At 40.7% G+C, this 17,785-nt stretch overlaps 1 protein-coding gene across 9 annotated transcripts in view; it reads right to left on the reverse strand.

Annotated features, from left to right (window-relative positions):
• Positions 1-17,785, reverse strand: part of myo6a (myosin VIa) — a 188,721-nt gene that overhangs the window by 37,814 nt on the left and 133,122 nt on the right. For all 9 annotated transcript variants that reach the window (XM_050057691.1, XM_050057695.1, XM_050057694.1 and 6 more), the window contains 3 exons: positions 13,088-13,178; positions 7,397-7,547; positions 3,332-3,540 (listed from right to left, as the gene is read on the reverse strand). In XM_050057691.1, the coding sequence (XP_049913648.1) occupies positions 3,332-3,540; positions 7,397-7,547; positions 13,088-13,178 (451 nt within the window). The remainder of the gene's footprint in view (positions 1-3,331; positions 3,541-7,396; positions 7,548-13,087; positions 13,179-17,785) is intronic.

Below are 17,785 nucleotides of genomic sequence, written 5' to 3' on the forward strand. Positions count from 1 at the left end.
CAAATCGATCCAAGAGAGCTAAATCCTACAAAAAAAGAAACACTCCCCTGTGTCTGTTCATGTTGCTCTTAAAGTGTTAGTTATCTTCTCGCTCTTTGCCTTTTTATTTCTGTCGTGCGCTCGCATAAAAACTATCAGAGCACTAACGCTCTGACATTTCCTCCTTACTCCTGACTGCTTGTCCTCCCTGGTCATCCAGGAATTGAAGGTTATTTTGCTGCTGCACACACTGCAAACTGCTCTAAATAGAAACATCAGCTAAAACGCCTAAAATAAAAGAAAGAGAAACACATGCCCTGTGGTCACGGAGGAATTTAAAGCAGCGGCAGTGACGTCTGCTGGGAGATATTTCCATCGACAGGGAGGCTTTAACACATCCTTTTAAATAATGTTTGGATTATGTTTGGAGCTATGATGAATAAAACAAGGCATTACAGCAGGGTCAGTGCCTTTATCTCCTAATGCAGCTCAGAGTGCCAACAATGACCTTCAGCCTGTGACCTTCAGGTGAATCCTAGGAGTTCATTACTTGCCAGAGGGGGAAACTACAGGGGAAGGCAAAGTGGGCCATAAAATTTGGGCTGTCATCTCTAATGTCTTACATTAGCGGGTAGTGGTTTGTGACGAACACAATGGTCCCCATCAGTCCTCCCGAAAGACTTTCCAGATAGAGGGGAGGATTGAGGGGGGTCACACTGAGTGAGGAATAAGCCCGACACAATCTGGGCAGGAAGAGAAATGTTCGATGTAAGCGTGTGGAGAACGTGATGGATTCAAACCCTCACCAGACACTTTCATGGTGTCATTTAGGAAATAGAGGGGGACCCGTCAAGGATAGCTGGCTACCTGAGAGCAGTCTGGTACACTGAACAAAGATGGAACACACAAATTGAAGCAGACAGATTTTCTTCATTCTTACATGGTTTCTCCATATTATTCCTGCAGCCCTGCACAAACAGGAATGGATGTGGAAGCTGTTTGGGTTTTATTTTTCCAAGTGCATCTGACTTTGCAGCATTTTGATGTCAATTTAAAGGTCCCCTAATGCTCCATTAATCAGTGTTTTCTATATTAAAGTCCAAATGAAACAGCATTTTGAGAGAACCTTGCTACAATACTGTGATGTATGTCCGAGTGAAACAGGATAGGCAGGCAGGATATGAGGTTAGGGGGGAATTTAATTTGATCATTGAAAAGTGGGTGTGTCATAACAGTGAGGCCCTGATGGTGTAACACCAACAGCATAGTAGTATCCATCACAAAGACAGAGATGAAGTCCATCTTATGTTCTATGTATAGTTTGTTGAAGTAGTTCACTGTAAAATGCCATACCTTTTTTTTTACTTGAAGAGAATATATTCTTGCCAGAAGGCCAGTAACCATAGTATGTTGTGGAAACACACACACTGACATAGCATGTAGTTGCTAACTGGCTAAATCTTACAGTAGCTCTGTTGCAGATCGAGTGTTGGGGGGTGTCATGATAATATTAGTTGAGACTGGTTGGTGCTAGCTTATGACATATTTTGTTTCAGACGGAAAAAAACACGTTGGAATTTTGATACAAGAATATGACAAGACAATTTTTTTGGTATATATTGTGGCGACATGGTGGGGCAGTGGTTAGCATTGTTGCCTCACAACAAGAGTGTTCCTGGTTTTAACCCAGGGTGGGGGAGCCCTTCCTCCCACAGTCCAAAGACATGCAGGTTAATTGGTGACTCTAAATTGGCCGTAGGTGTGAATGTGAGTGTGAATGGTGGTCTGTCTCTTTGTGGCAGCCCTGCGATAGTCTGGTGACCTATCCAGGGTGTACCCCGCCTCTCGCCCAATGTCAGCTGGGATAGGCTCCAGCTCCCCCGTGACCCCCAACAGGATAAGTGGTTATGGATCATTAATGAACAGAGGAATGTTAAATAGGTGCAGAACATGACCGGGGATGTGCTCTAAAAGGGTTAAAAAGGCATTATTCAGTTCATATCAACTTTACCAAAGAAAATAAAGACTAAATCTACTGTAGAAATATCAAGTTCTATATTCTGACATAAGGACATAAGCAGGGAAGACATAGGTTGTTCGGATTTAGAAATCTAAATTATCAGCATTTACAGGAAAACATTAAGGTTTCCCACAAACCTCTACATTTCAAAATCTCATAATTAAATCTTATAATTATTATTAATCTAGTATTTTGTCTTTGTCCTTCCTTTATGAAGGGTTATCATTTTTGATTTCATTTTTGGTTTGTATTTTGTACTGCATTATACAGAGAGGTGTTTCTGTTATTAACCCTAACTCTCAAAGATATAAATGCGGTGGGCAAAATACTAGAAACATAACAGTTTAACAGTTTAGGTTTAACAGACAAAAGGTTAATAGAGCGCTTGTGTGTGGAGGGGGAGGGTTGTTTGATTGATTCATAGGTGATTCAACACTATTTTTCTCATAATTACTCATGTTAACCTCTGATTTTATGGCTCCAGTAACCCCTAATCCTAGCAACAAGTGGTTAACCCCAAAGTTCAAAAATCTATGGGACGACATCACAGACACCATGTCCATATTTTCTTAAAGGGTATAATATCTTCCTGTGTCTTCAATCTGTGCCTGGATCCTAATGTTTGTTTACAGTATATAAAATTATAAAATCAGGACAGGACACCAACAACTTAAAAAATCTGCCTTCCTTTACAAAATGTGACAGATAGTAAACTGCTGAGAAATGAACTCGTTCTCAGTAAAGATTTGAGCCGCCTGGTTCACCATAAGACTATAAACTAACTCCAGAAAATCCTCAATTAAATGAATTAATACAAGTCTTTGACACTGCTGTGCCAAAATTGCATCATTCCAACGTGACCTGATTTCCTTCCAACAGATATTCCACAGAGATTGCTTGTCAAAACTTTTTGTCATCACTCTGAGGCCGCGACCTCTGACACCCTTGCTATTGTTTTCCTGTAATGATGGACACTGGGGAGCTGAAGCTTATTCTACCACTGTGCTCGATGTAAATCACCCAGGACAAGAGCATCAGCTAAATAAAGGAGGTAAAAAGCAGCAACCCAGCCTGATGAGACTTTATAGCTCCTATAAAAATAAATCCTTTTGGAGCAGCAGTTTCATTATGTAAATCCCTAAAATGAGTGGACAGTGAGTGTATCTGTCCACTGCAGCAATTTTCACTGAGAAGTGGCTTTTGCCAGGTCGAAACTCGCCAACTTTGACAAGTGCCTCTTGTTTTTTTTGGCTACATACGTGATAGGAAAACAAAAATGTTTTATCCGAGCCTCAGTTAAAAGTACTCCAACCTGAACCCCCTCCCACTTACAGTCGCCTATCCTCCTCCTCCTGCTTGCGGCGCAGCTCCTCCTCCTCCCTCCTCTTCCTCTCCCTCTCCATCTCCTCCTGGATGCGTCGGAGGCGCTCCCTCTCCTCCTCCTCTTTCTTCTTGTTCTGCATGGCGGTCAGCAGCTGCTCCGACCGGGTCACCAGGGCCCGGTACTCGTGGTCGATATCCATGCGGGACATGATGGTGCTCTGACAAAAACAAAATCACAACCGACTTATGATGTTATCTGTCAACAACAGGAGTTTAACTAAATGGTTAAAGATGGATTAAATCCTCAAATATTTACTTACATACAGGCTTATATTCATTTATCATTAATTAATTATATGTATTATACATTTTTACAGCTCTAATTCCATCAGTACAGCAATAGTCACGTCAGGTGTTACAGTTTTTTCCTGAACAATGTTACGCTACCATGACTGAAACTCAGCACTTCCTCCAGAATTTTCACATTAAAAGCCTTGTAGTTTTGTTGTCAGTAGCTCATCAGCGATTAGAACGGCAAAGAAGAGGCAAGAATGAAAACAATATTTTGTTTCTATTTCTGAGCAGCAGAGGGGTTAGTATGACGTGGCTCGGTGAAAATGTACATCACACTGATTTTAGCACGTGAGCCATTGCAGTAGGTTACAGGTTATTCCACCCCTTCAAAGAGTTTTTAAAACGCCTTTAAATAAGAATTTACAGCATTATTATGATGCACAGAAAACCTGAATGAAGGCCTTTTATATATAAAAGTTAAAATATTCATAAGATCCAGTCCAGTTAATTTTAAGTCTTTTCTGCCAATCTTGCAGTTTAGATTTTTTCTGTCTTTCATTGCTATTTTTCCTAGATCTGAGAAGGTCTCTCTGTGGATGATTTAATATTACTTGTATTTTCCATTAAAATAAAAAAGACAGACAGACTTAAGAATGAATGTGAATATTTGATTAACTTTATTTCTGCTGGTATTACATTTGGCAGATGGAGATGACAGAGTCAATCAGCTTCACTGTGACACATTTAAAATAGTCTCCATTGCTTTCTCTCATCTTGAATCAGCCTCATTTCTTCTTCTTTTTTTCAATATCAAGATTTAAAGCAGACTTTATGGCCCATTCACACTATAATATCTCATACTTGGTAACGCCCTGGTCTGATGTAACCGATCACATCTCCCATCTTCCTATAACACAACAATACACAGACCATTTACACTACAGACCGAATCATTGTGACAGTACAATATCAACAACAATCACCTCCAGCTAACCAACTGGCATTTGATTTCAATTGCAGAGATGCTGACAAACTTGTTTATTCCTGTTGTCATTTCCAGCCGTAACAATTCTGTTTGAAGATATATAGTTTAACATGGTGGTTCAACTTATCCGATATTTTCCTGTACTTATTTTATGTACTGTGTTGCTCTGCTAGCTCCTTCAACAGACCAAATCTACCAGCACAGAAGCTAATCAATGTGTTGCTGTGGACAGGGGACAGGGAGCTACCCAAAAAAAAAGAATATAATAATATAGTGTGCGCTTTATTTGGAATTTTCTCTGCTTCACTTTAAAAACGTAGCAACTGAGGCAGCGATACACCAGCAACTCCAGTGTTCTACAAAGTAAAATTACTGTTTATGTCAATGCAGTCTTGTAGCTTTGAGATAACCGCTTCAGTTCCCCATTGAAAAGGGTGCTCTGACAGTGAGGTAATGCAGGGACAATATTCTAAATATAGTGTACATTTATACTGATACTGACTTTATCAGGGTAGTTGTTTTTAAGTTGGCTAAAAACTATCGAACTGAGACAGCGTTTGCTCAGCGCCATTTAGTTTTATTTACATGGCGTTGGGGTTTTCTACCCAGAAATAGACTTCATGGACTGGAGCTGAATCCACCAGTCAATCAACAGAAAACTAGTAAAACTTGTAATATCAGCTATTTTGATAGTTCATTGTTTACACCCAGTCAAGAGTGAATTATTGATAGTTTCTATGAGATTCAGAATATCTTTAGATTTTGAACAGTTAGTCAGACAAAACAAGACATTTGAAGACATCACATTCAACTCTTCATTGACCAAATGATTGATTAATCCACAAAATAATTAGCAGATTGGTCAGCAATAAAAACTACCTTTAGTTGTGGCCCTGATGAACACATGACTTAGTTTACTTTGGGGCTGTTTGTCATGACCTCACACCCATCAAACATTGTTCGACCTCACTGATGCTCCCAAGAGTTTCCTGCAGTTTTTTATAATCACGGCAGCCACCTCTTCCATTTACAAGCGCTGCATTTATATGAAATACAATATTAGGCTTATTAAGCTCAAGGGGAAAATGAGCAGTGGCGCCAAATCTCACAGCAAAGGCCACGTGTTTAATGAGGGAGTTTAATGAGGGAGGTGATTGTTTAAAGTGTCATCAGGAAATGACATTGATATCTAGAGGAGACAAATCGGGATCTGTCTGGTCCATTGATCACATTGTGTGTCCACTTGGCAGTAACTCAATCATCAACGCTGGGAAAAAAGAAAACCCTCCAAGTTTTTATAAGGTGGCAAAAGTGCTAACCAACTACCTGAGGGAATAAAATGAAACCCAAAATCTGGTGAGCCTAATATACAGCAGTAGGTTAATGTTCATAGTGATGTTCCACTATCACATATAGCTGCAATGTTCATATGTCCATACACTTCTGGCCATGTGTTGTGTCTAGCATTCGCACAGACACCAAATAGCAACCACCTAGAAACACCTTAGCAACCACCTAACAACCATAAAGATTCGACAAAACCGCAGCTAAAACGTTGAAGCACGATTTTCTGAAGCCGGTAGCACACAGTGGCAGTTTATTTCGAGTACATTCTCCTTTAAATAAAGCTGTCTGCATCTCAAATCACTGCCTCAAATATAAACATCTCTGAGGATGTTCTTCACTGTGATTATGGGGATGTCAGAGCTGCAGACAGATACTGAAGCACCAGACTAAAACATTTCATCCGGAGCTTGAAAAGAGTCCCTTTGAGAGCATCAGGAATCTCACAGGTCACTGTCACTGTATGTTCAGGTGTCACCAGAGCTGACGGGGCAGCGGTGTAAACCTGAGGAGGGAAATGTGTTGCCGTGTCGCCGCAGATGAATATTCATACGCATCTGCTGTCACTGCAACCTTTTTCCTCCGACTGCCAGTTGCTCTACAACAAAGCTGCAGTGACGGGACATGACAGGAGCGTCTCACCGCTGAGTCCCTCGACCAGAGTTTGTCCTTCTGATCCCGACATTTACTGCGGTGAGCACCTGTCACACTCACACCTCAATGACTCCTCTCCAGTAAGAAAAGTAAAGGGGGGGGGGGGGGGNAAAGTAGGGGGGGGGGGGGGGGGGCTTTGTTAGACGACAGCAGGGCTAAATTATGAAAATCAAAATACTGTAGGACATTAAAGATTCATGACATTCATAGGCAAGATTATCTGAAAGGAAGGCGGCCTTAAAGTCAGAGAAAGCACACAATTTAATCCAGTTCAACAGCAAATAGCATTATGATAATGAGGAGTCAAGAGTCTCAATCCATCAGTTTGGGTAAATATCTCTGAGTCATACCCTCACAATCCAACCATATCTTTACCTAGCCACATGAAAAGCTATATATACACCATATATAAATTGGAAAAACATCACAACCTGGACTTTATCATTCAATTAAAAAAGAAATTATAAAATCCCGAGGATCAAATCTGTTCTCATTTCGTCAAGTGGGGTCTTAAGGCTCCACCCGTCTGTCAAACTGCACCAGAGTGTGGTTTAATTTCATGCTGTCCATCATTCACGGAGAGTAGGTGGCACTTTTGTCAAAACGGTGGAAATCCTATTTTTGAAACAAAACTCTTCACATGTATGTGTCTGTCAGAGCAGACAGCATAACAAAGAGCTTTCACTGCAGGATATGGAGGAATTTAGACTTTATATATAATTCATAGATGAATACGGAGCTTTAATAGAACACGCATAGCCAGATGAGGTTCATGTCAAACTGTCCATCTCACCCACCTTGATTTTGACCATCAGGGAGTCGATGGCGGCCTCCAGATCCTGGATCTGCTTGCTCATCTCCTGTTTGCCCTCCTTCAGCCCAGCCACCACCTCGTTGAAGCGGTCCATCCTCTTCTTTATGTTACGCACCTTGACTAACCCGTCGATCCTAAAACACATGTACACAATGAGTTAGTAAAACAACATACATGTTTGGCTTTGAGATTTTATATTTAAATGGTTTTATGATCCATAAATTTGGTGTAGTAAAAGGCTCTGGCAGTGTGCTAGTTAACAAGCCAATTAATCATCATTGCAGCCCCAGCACAGCACAGGCTCTGGAAATCTCTGTGTATGGCAGCAGACACTCTCCTCAGTCAGTCACTGTGAAAAGACTCTAACCAAGAAACCTTGGCTAGAACTATGGCTAGAGATCCTTGTTAAGTTCAATAATTCAGCTAATGTTACATGCAATTTGCTTAATGAGAGATTCCTTCAGTTTATGTGTAATTTCAACCACTGTTAACTACTCTTTTATGTTTTTAGACCACACACACACACACACACACACACACACACACACACACACACACACACACACACACACACATATAACCTGGTGTTGTGGCAGGTAGATGGATAAAATTATGAAAAACTGTGCCTATGTATCTGATGTCTAAACTATTTAATTAAATTTTATGAACCCAAAGTCAGTCTCCATGTCCTGACCCAACACCCCATATTGGTGAACACACCCTAACCCAGCTAAAGTCTTCATTACAGCTGTGGTAATATTAAAAAGTAAGGGAGCAGTGGCCGATTGTTTTAGCCCCTAGTAAAGGTCAAGATGCAAATACACTGGATCCTACACTTCCCATAATGCAAAGTGATTCCTAAAGTGTTTTTCCCTATTTTGTATTTCCATTTCCAATTTGTCTTTAAACAATATCCTCAGTGTTACAGAACATAGAAACATGGGACTCTTTTGCAGTACTGACCAAACAAGCAGTGGGATAGTAACTTTACGCTTTCAGAGGAGGAATCTGTTATTTTTAAAATATTACTGTAACTGTTATTTCTTTATTTTATTACCATTAAGGATGTAACTTTACTATGACTTCCTCTGAAGAATAAGTGAGAGCCGCTGAGAGGATGAGTAAGACCTCTCTCGCTGCAGGGTTTATTTCGATCAAACCAGAGTTGATGATTGTTGGAACAGTGGACTAATTAACTAGACGACTAACAAGACTGACTAAGACAGTTTTGGTGAGTTTTATCTTGATGCTGTTTAAATGAAGTGTGTTTTATGATGAGCTCACAAGGCAGTTAAGCTTACGTTAGTCTTACTTCATTGAAAGAACGATACTTGAATTGGTGACAGTTGTATTTTTATGTTTAATAAGAAAAATGAGGGTAAGAATAGGCCAAAACAGAGTTCTCAAACTAGTGAGTGGGACATTTACGGCCCCACTGATGTGTGTTGTCACCATGACAACTAACAACAACTTGCCATTTTCTTTTGTCCAAGTGAAATGACCATTGCAAAAAGATCAATGTCCTTACTATTCATTCTATTTCTATGGGTGCAAATCAAAGCAATAGCAATATTAGCTTGTCAAATTTGTGAACAAAACATGAACAAAATGTGAACAGTTGCTAAACTCATCCAAAATCCCCCAAAAATCCCAAAGTAAATTCATTAAAGATGTAGCTTAATGTGACCTTGGTGACTGGATCTTAAAGCTTGTCAAACGCAGCTTTTAATCAAAGGACCAGATATTTTCTAACTGAGTGTTAATCTTTGATGACGTCCATCCAAACTGTTGAAGTACTCCAACTATGAGTAATGCTACAATGTCTATGACACAGGCTTGGTTACAAATGTGTAGTCCCTGAGCCTGAACCAAGATAACCCTGATGACATGACCATGATCTCACCAGGATTATCCTTAAAGACTTCATACGGCCCTCTCCAGAACCATAAAAGACACTAAACATTTTACACAGGGTGTGTGGCAACTGACCTTGATGTACAAAAAAAGGGCGGTGTACCCCTTGAATCTCAGCATGAAAAGGCAACAAGCAGCCAAGAAATTTCAGGGAGGGTGCATTACTCTAAATTCCAGGCAAGATCTCAAAGTTTCCAAAGAGACGAACATGTCAGGCTGAATTTTGGAGAAATGTGCATAAATGATGAGCCATCCAGAACTTTTTTATTTGATGTGACAGTGCAGCTATAAAATAATCAGATTGTGTCGAATCAAATTTGAATGTCACTCACAGAGAGGATACGGTAGATTCAGTACAGGCCTTCAAACAATATACACAATCATTTAGCTTACTTCAAAGTCACTGAAGTGTAAATTAAAGGGAAACATAAAGAACACTGTGTTTCAAGCACAAATCAGAAGTTCTTGCAGCTCATTAACAGAGTGGGAAACTGCAGCAGCCACAGTTGAATGCTGTAATTGCATATACTGGTAATAAGTCCACATACCAGTCACTCTACCAGCCCATAAAGCTTCGTCTACTCTCCCTGCTCTGGTGTAGAGATCGCAAATTACTTGCAGAGTTATCTCTACCATAATTTTCATACTTGCTTCGATGTAATTAGGTGTGATAATGACACTGTGTTTAAAGTTCTGGCTTGAGTGCCCAAATCAAGTGCTCACAATTCCCCAAACTGCCAGATCAATTACAGACATTTATTTCAGCCACACTGTGACTTTCAGCACACAGGCAAGCTGCTTGTAAAATGTGCAACAACTGCAATTTAAACAAGGGGAGTCATTTTTATTTTGTTGCAAGCTGTGGGGAAATGACTAAAACTGACTCCAGTGTTTGCCACTTACAACAAGAAGACAAACGTATGACTTAGGGGTCACGTTCTCAGCCTTGATTATCAGATTTTGAGCAGAATATGTCAGAATATGTTTAAATACAATTACATTCACAGAGAGATGTGATTTCCAGGAGAATCTCCACAGACACATATGATGTGGTCACCACTGTGGTATCAGTGGAGCAGCAAACAACACAGCTGTCCTTGAAATTCAAAATGAAAAGTGCCTCAATAGCTTCCCAAAATGCTGTTTTTATTGACCTCCAGTAGTTTCAGTTTAAGACGCTGTAGTCACAAGAGATACAAACATGACCTCTGTTTATCTGACATGTTTCTGCTTGTGATCCTCACCAGGGTCAATTTTTTTGATCCTTTGAGGGTCTAGTGTGCAGGATTTAGTGGCATGTAGTGGTGAGTCTGCAACACTGCAACCAACTCAAACTTCTCCCGTGTCAAGTGTGTAGGAGAACTCTGTTGGCCCTATCTAGAGTCATTGTTGGGTTTGTATATTCTGTGCTACTGCAGAACAACATGACAGACTCTGAGGACCTCCTCTATATGAAGATAAAAACAGCTCATTCCAAGGTAACGAAAACACAATGATTTGCATTTTCAGGTGAATATCAACTAATGAAAACACAGTTCTGAATATTATATTCTATTTCTGCCAATATATCCCCCGAAATTCTACACAATCGATCTTTAGCAATGGTTTCCCTTTGTCATGCAGCTTTCATATGGATGAAGTTGTGCCAGAATCCCCAGATCTATTATGGCTCTATTGTTACTTTATCATTGCTTTATTAAATTTTATTTTCTTGCTGCTGGCTGCAAAGTTTCCATCAACTCTGTTTCAAATCCCTCACTGAAGAAGTATATCTTATACTTACGATACTAAACAAACATGATGAGGCTGATAAAAACATTTTTTTAAGTAATCTGAAGCCAAAATGGAGAGTAACTATAGAGACCAGTAAAATAACAGTCGAACCCAAACCTAAGGGAAACATTTAAGACAACAGCGTACAGACGTATGGCACAAATGCTGCTTTGGTGGCCTCCACTCTCACTTTGCATGCTGTAGCTGTCTCTTAAAATTTAAGTACTTAGCGAAATGATTGTGAATGTGATCATTTTAGCCACTATTGTACAGGGGCGGGGACTTTACTCATGAATCTTTGTAAATGGACTTAAATCCAAAAGGACTTGCAGCTTGACTGTACCACTAACACTCTGTGACTGCACTTGGACTCCGAAGCTTTTGACATGATGCCGGAGGGGAAAAAAGTTATAAATACGCGCAGGAAATCAATTCTTCATTTTCCTGACAACAGTGGCTTTTTGAATTAATCCAACATCTGCTGTAGTCAACAACAAATAAAAGTCAATATGCAAAACATGAAGCTGAAAAATTACAAATGACTGTTGCGGAAATAACACACCAAGGACCTAATTGTTATAAATCTCATCAGAGAGTTATGAATACAGAGTCTAAACAGTGTTAATTATTTTTTGTACTTACGGTTTGGTAATTATTTTGATTTGAAGTGAATGTAAGGTGCATAATGACTTGTTTAGGAAGTTTAGGACTTGAGACTTGTTGGTCATGACTTTGGACTAGACTCTGGACTTCATAATTAAGAATTGAATCTTGTGAATTGAAAACAATAACTTTGTCTCACATCTGATTTTGCTGTATGTCATTTTTCTGCTCATTCAAGTTTGTCTTCAGTGTTGTTTAACTAAATCTCAATCTGCGCCCCCGTCATTAATACTCCACCCACCTCCTGTAATCACAAACTTCATCAGCAACACACACCAACACAATCACACACTATTAGCAAGGACCAGCAGGGTTGCCAGATCAGACTGAACCCCCCTGCAGAGGAATAAATCCCTCTTCACCTGCATTCTCCATCTTTCCTTCCACCTGCCTCCCTCCCCCCACACCCCCACCCCCAGGTTTCTGCTGTTTATCGTCAAATGTCGGAGGTAATAAGCTGAGCCGCATGTGTTTATCGTCAAATGTCGGAGGTAATAAGCTGAGCCGCATGTGTTGCCAAGCACGCGCGCGCGCGTGTGTGTGTGTGTGTTTCTGTGTGTGTGTGTGTGTGTGTGTGTGTGTGTGTGCCAGACAGACTGACACTGCTGAGCTGTGAAAGTGGCAGATAATGAAGACGAGGACGACGAGGGAGCGAGGGAGGAACTGGAGGTGGAAAGGAATGGAAGAGATCAAGAAGGAGATGATTGTAATGAGGAAGGGAAGGAAGGATGACAAGAAAGGGAGGCAGAAAGGGAGGTGAGGGTGGGAGGAAATTAGTGAAGGAAGAGAGGGAAAGACAGAAGAAAGGCAAGTGTGGAAGGTTGGATAGAAGGAGAAAGGAAGGAAGAAGCTGTGGAAAATTTTTTTGAAAAAGGGAAGGAGGATTAAGGATGGACACGGGAAAAGAGGATGAGGGGAGGGAGAAATGAGGGCAAATATGGAGTGATGAAAAGAAAGGTGGAGAGAGGGTGAAGAGGCTGAAAATATGGAGGACAGGGTGGAGCAAAGGTGAGGACAAAAAGGACAAGGAGAAGAGAAAGACCATAGAAAGCAGACAGGAAAGGGGGATGGGAGGATGAAGCAAAATATGCAGAAAAGGAGTAATTGGGTGGATAGAAACAAAGGTGGAAGAAAAAGGAGTGGACTAAAGAAAGGACTGAAAGTAAAAGAAGAGGTGGACAGGGATGGAGGGAGGAGAGGTGAGGAGAGGTGAGGAGAACAGGTATAGAGGAGGTAAGGAAGGGAGGAGAAAAGAGGAAAGCAGAGATTAAGTAAGAATTGAGGAAGAGAGGAGGTGAAGGGAGGAGAAAGACAGGACACCCACCGAGGCTTGTGCTTCCTCCTGCAGAGCCACATCCGGACGGTCTTCTGCATCTGGATACAGGCGCTGGCCCGGTACAAAATCTTGTTCTTCACTGCAAGAGACAGAAAGAAAGGAAGAAAAGGAGAGTCAATTTCCTGCAAATTTAACCTGTGAGGGCCGAGTCATGCTAGAAAAGAACTTGTTTGTACATGTGACCACGTCGGAAATCAAATGTCTTTATAGCTGTGTGGCCGCAATCGAAGGCCAGATGAAAGGCCAGCCGTCATGAGCCATATTTCCATTAACTTGTCAAGCAAAGTTTAAGTGAACTTTTGAAATGTTGTGACAGAGTCCCACACACACAATGATAGGGCTAACTGTTAGCATCATACAGCTATTCTTACCCAACGTTTATTTATGGGTTTCACAACAGAATCAAGCTGTTTCTGTGTCAATATGAGATTGTTGGTACAGTTAACCAGCACGGTGTTGGATGTAGCCACTGCTGCTGTGTTAGCTCGTGCTAACTGGGCAGAGAGCAGGAGGAGAGTGGCTCACGGAGACACTCCTTTACGCTGCTTCAAACAGCAGCAACAGCTGATCATCTGCGATCATCAAATCCCCTACCATCACAAATAAACTCCAGTTCCGTGGGAAACACTGAATGCTCATAATAATAGTTCCAGAATCTCAGACAGCATCACAACTATTTTGCAATTTTCAACGCCTATAAATACTGCAACAAGCAACACTATGTTTTTTAGGAAAGCTGCCATGAAATCAGGCATTTCAGGCTCCAGCAATCACAAAAACAGCCTGTGAAATCCAGGAGGGACTGAGCAGCCATGTTTCACACTGTCTGGTGACAAAGACAAATTAATGCAATGATGCTAATGCACGGGAAAACGCCGACAGCAGAAACGGTCTCAGGTCTATAAAGGATGTTGATTCACTCCTCCTCACGTCCCAACATTCAGACCCACTCAGCCACAGTGGAAACAAGATGTAGGGGTTTCACTCAGCCCTGCAGAGTGAGAAAGAATGTGGAGGGACCCCGCAGTACTCACCAAGTCTGTCAGATACAGAGTTATACAATTGAAAATCCAACACAGAGCATATTACTCCCTCCAGACTCTAATAGACCCAGGCTCCTCTGATCTCTTCTGGCATGGTGGTGGTCAAGTGGGAAATTTGATTCATATGCTGTGGCACTGCCCTGCAGTGAAATCCTGTTGGATACGAGTGTTTTATTCGATTTCAGTAATAATGAACATAAACCCTGTCTTTGTCCCACTCTTTGTTTGCTAGTGTATAGGGCTGCACAGTTAAGGTAAAAAAAAGAGAACATTTGTAGGCTAAGAGAATGATTTTGCTAAACCGCAAGATTCATAAATCAAAATGTCTCTCAACAGAAATATGGCTACCTGAATATCCCAACCCTCTTGGAATGAATAGCTACATAAAATTCTGGAATTAATCGAGATCAAGTTTGGGAATGTGTTTAAGCCCTGCGTATCTGCAAATAATATTGACTAGTACAGAGTAGCTGTATGTGGGTCAATCTGGAGACCTTGGCTGCCTCTATACAGTGGAATGAATGATTAAATTGTCTGAAGGTGTTAGAGCAGCTCACATGTTTATAATCCTAATAGTGTCCTTGCAAGCACAAAGAGCCAAGCCGCTGTTCAATGACCAGGATATTGATCCAACTGCTGTAAGAGCACCAGTGGGTGTAAGGGACACCAGGCACTCTAGTTATCACTCTTTTTTACCAGATATTGATAGTTTTTTTAATAATTGGTGGTAGGGGAACAAATTGGCCTCGTAGGAACAAGCTTCCTATGAGATGACCTTCGAAGCCTGTCTCCCCAGTTTGTGTCCCCAAGTATAGGAGATAAAAAATCTCAATTTAGTTTACAAACTTTGTCCTTATAAAACATGTCCTGTCATCCCCCTGACGTTCTGAATCCTTGTACAGTGATTTAATTTGAATTGCTTTCATACGCTAATAGGGTTTACATTCTGTTACGTTTGCAAAATTCTTAATATTGTACGCATTATTTGGAATTGGATTTCATCCAGTCTTTGGCAATGTGGATGTTTTTGCTGCCGTGCCAATGAAGCAAGTCTGAATTGAATTGAAGTGAGAAAATTAAAGAGAGAGAAAGAGATAATAAAAAAGAGGGGGAGCTGGAGAGATGACAAACAGAGATCGATAACATCTCTCCTTGCTGCCAAATTCATTTCATCTTGTTATGGCCTCAGAATATTTAACGTCTACACACTCAATAACTGAACTGAATTAATGGCTTTGCATTAATGGCTTTACCCAACACAGACTGGTTATACTTTAGAAATCCAATGAGCATTTTCAAACCGCTGCAACATTATAAGCTCTGTGGATTGGACACATTTATTCATTTTTAATGTGATATGATGATATGCTTTGGCAACACTTGCCTCTGTTCAGTTCCTGCCAATAAAGCTTATTTTTGATTTGATCGATAAAGAGAACAGAGAGTGGGAGGCAGAGATAAGGACAGATAGAGGCTGAGATGGAGAGACATGATGAGGGGAAAAACAGAGAGACAGACACAATGGTGAAAGATGTATTTCTGATCCTTTACTGAAGTAAAGTACTGACACCACACTTTGAAAATTCTCCACTACAAGTAAAAGTTCTGCAGTCAAAACTCTTACTTAAGTAAAGGTGTATAAGCCGAAGATACTTAAATTATGAAAAGCAAAAGTACTCAATGTGCAGTTAAATGTTCCTTGTCAGTGTTTTACTATTATATATGAAGTATTTGGATTATTATTATTACAGCTGCATTAATGTGCATGTTGCATTTTATTGCTGTAGATGTTTAAGGTTGTGGTAATTTGAACTCCTTTTTGTAAGGGTGGTTTGATCTACAGCAATCTTTGACTGTATTAAAATAATTGATGTAGCCATAATGACATCATCCATTGGTTTGTAGACTCAAAGCCTCAAGCCTCGAAGCCTCAAGTTCAGCATTTCAGTCATCACCATTTTGGTCTTTTGGAGAGAGAGGTGACCATATTTGGACGAGAGGGTGGAGCTATAGAAGAGCGTGGGGTGGATCTTACTGAAACTGAGATCACTATCAGCAGACAGCCTATCAAAGGGGCCACGCACTTTATTATGCATAAATTTAAGCCTTGATAACATTTAAACGGGTGTGCTATTTAAAAATTAGCTCCCCACAGTTGTCATGAAGGGGGAATTAGCTTTACAGACCAAAACTGTTTTTTTTATACCAGGCTGTAAATATGTTTATTTCTGCTGTAAAGTCGAGTATTTTAACATTGGTGTCTATAGGGATTAACTGGCCTCTGGAGCCAGCCTCAAGTGGCCATTCAAGGAACTGCAGTTTTTGGCACTTCTGCCTTAGCTTCATTTTTCAGCTCTGGGGCTAGAGATTGCTGCTTGACAGCAAGGCATAATCTATAAGATCATAGTGGCTGTCCAGTGAGAACCATGCATCTATAAAAACTCAACTTGCCATGGTGTCAGAAAAACAGCCCTGCTTTCAGCTTTATGACAATGCATTTTCCAGCTGATCCAAGAGGGTTTTTAAGGAGATTATTTAGCTTAGCAAGGAGAAGAATTCTCTCAACACATAGAGGAGCATTTAAGTTTTTAGTAACATCTGCTCATTTTCAATAACTGCTTATCCAGATAGTCAACAATAAACTTGGAATGTGGGAGGACATGCAAACTTCACACAGAACAACCCGTCGTCCACCAGGTTCAAACCTGAAACCCTTTTGCTGTGCTACCTACTGCACCACCGTGCTAACCCTCTTTAGTTTATGCAAACATCCAAAGTCATCAAACAAAAATCAACACATCTGGAGATACATGGTTTTCACTGGACAGAAGGAAAAGGGAATTCTTCGTTAGTGTAAAGTATAAAGTAGGTATAAAGTAGAGGAAAATGGATATACTCAAGTTAAGGACAGCACTTAAATAAACATACTTAGTTACATTTCACCACTGGATAGATATGAAGAGACTAATAATGAAAGAAGGAGACAGAATAACAGAAGACCCAAAGTGAGAATAAAGTAGAAAAAAGAGCAACTGAGAGAAATCAAATCAGACACAAACAGAGAGAGAGAGAGAGAGACGTGTTATGATACTGTAGAAGTCTGCAGTGACTGACATGAACCCTCCTCAGACACTGCAGTGATAAACACAAGACAGCAGACAGACGTGCCACTCCTCCAGGAGCTCAACCCCACATTATTAACAGCAGTCTGTCTGTGCCGCACAGCGCACCGCCTATGGTTTGTTTTCACTGTTGCACTCTGCTCCGTCCACAAGGCCCTCTGGGTATTTCTGTGAGCCATCTGTGCATAATGATCCATCTCTTGTTTGCATGATCGGATTTCCAGCATGTCTGCCCGGGCAAAACTGAGAATGATAAGTAGTGGATGTACTGACAGTGATGGCAGAGGAGCAACAGAGGAAAAAAAAGCTACTGTGTATACACGCATGGAGGATTATTCATGGTTACTCAGTTTCAAGCTGACACAAGTCAACATAAATAGGTTATTATAACTTAGTGAGATCGTACTGAGAGTTCTGAGAATGAGGTAATGATGGCTGCTTTACTCTCACATTTAAGTACAAAGAAAGATGTCTTTAATTGGTTAGGGGAGGTGGTGAGTGACGCCTTCCTCCATCATCCT

Source organism: Epinephelus moara, chromosome 12, assembly GCF_006386435.1.
Source record: "Epinephelus moara isolate mb chromosome 12, YSFRI_EMoa_1.0, whole genome shotgun sequence".
Taxonomy (NCBI): Eukaryota; Metazoa; Chordata; class Actinopteri; order Perciformes; family Serranidae; genus Epinephelus; species Epinephelus moara.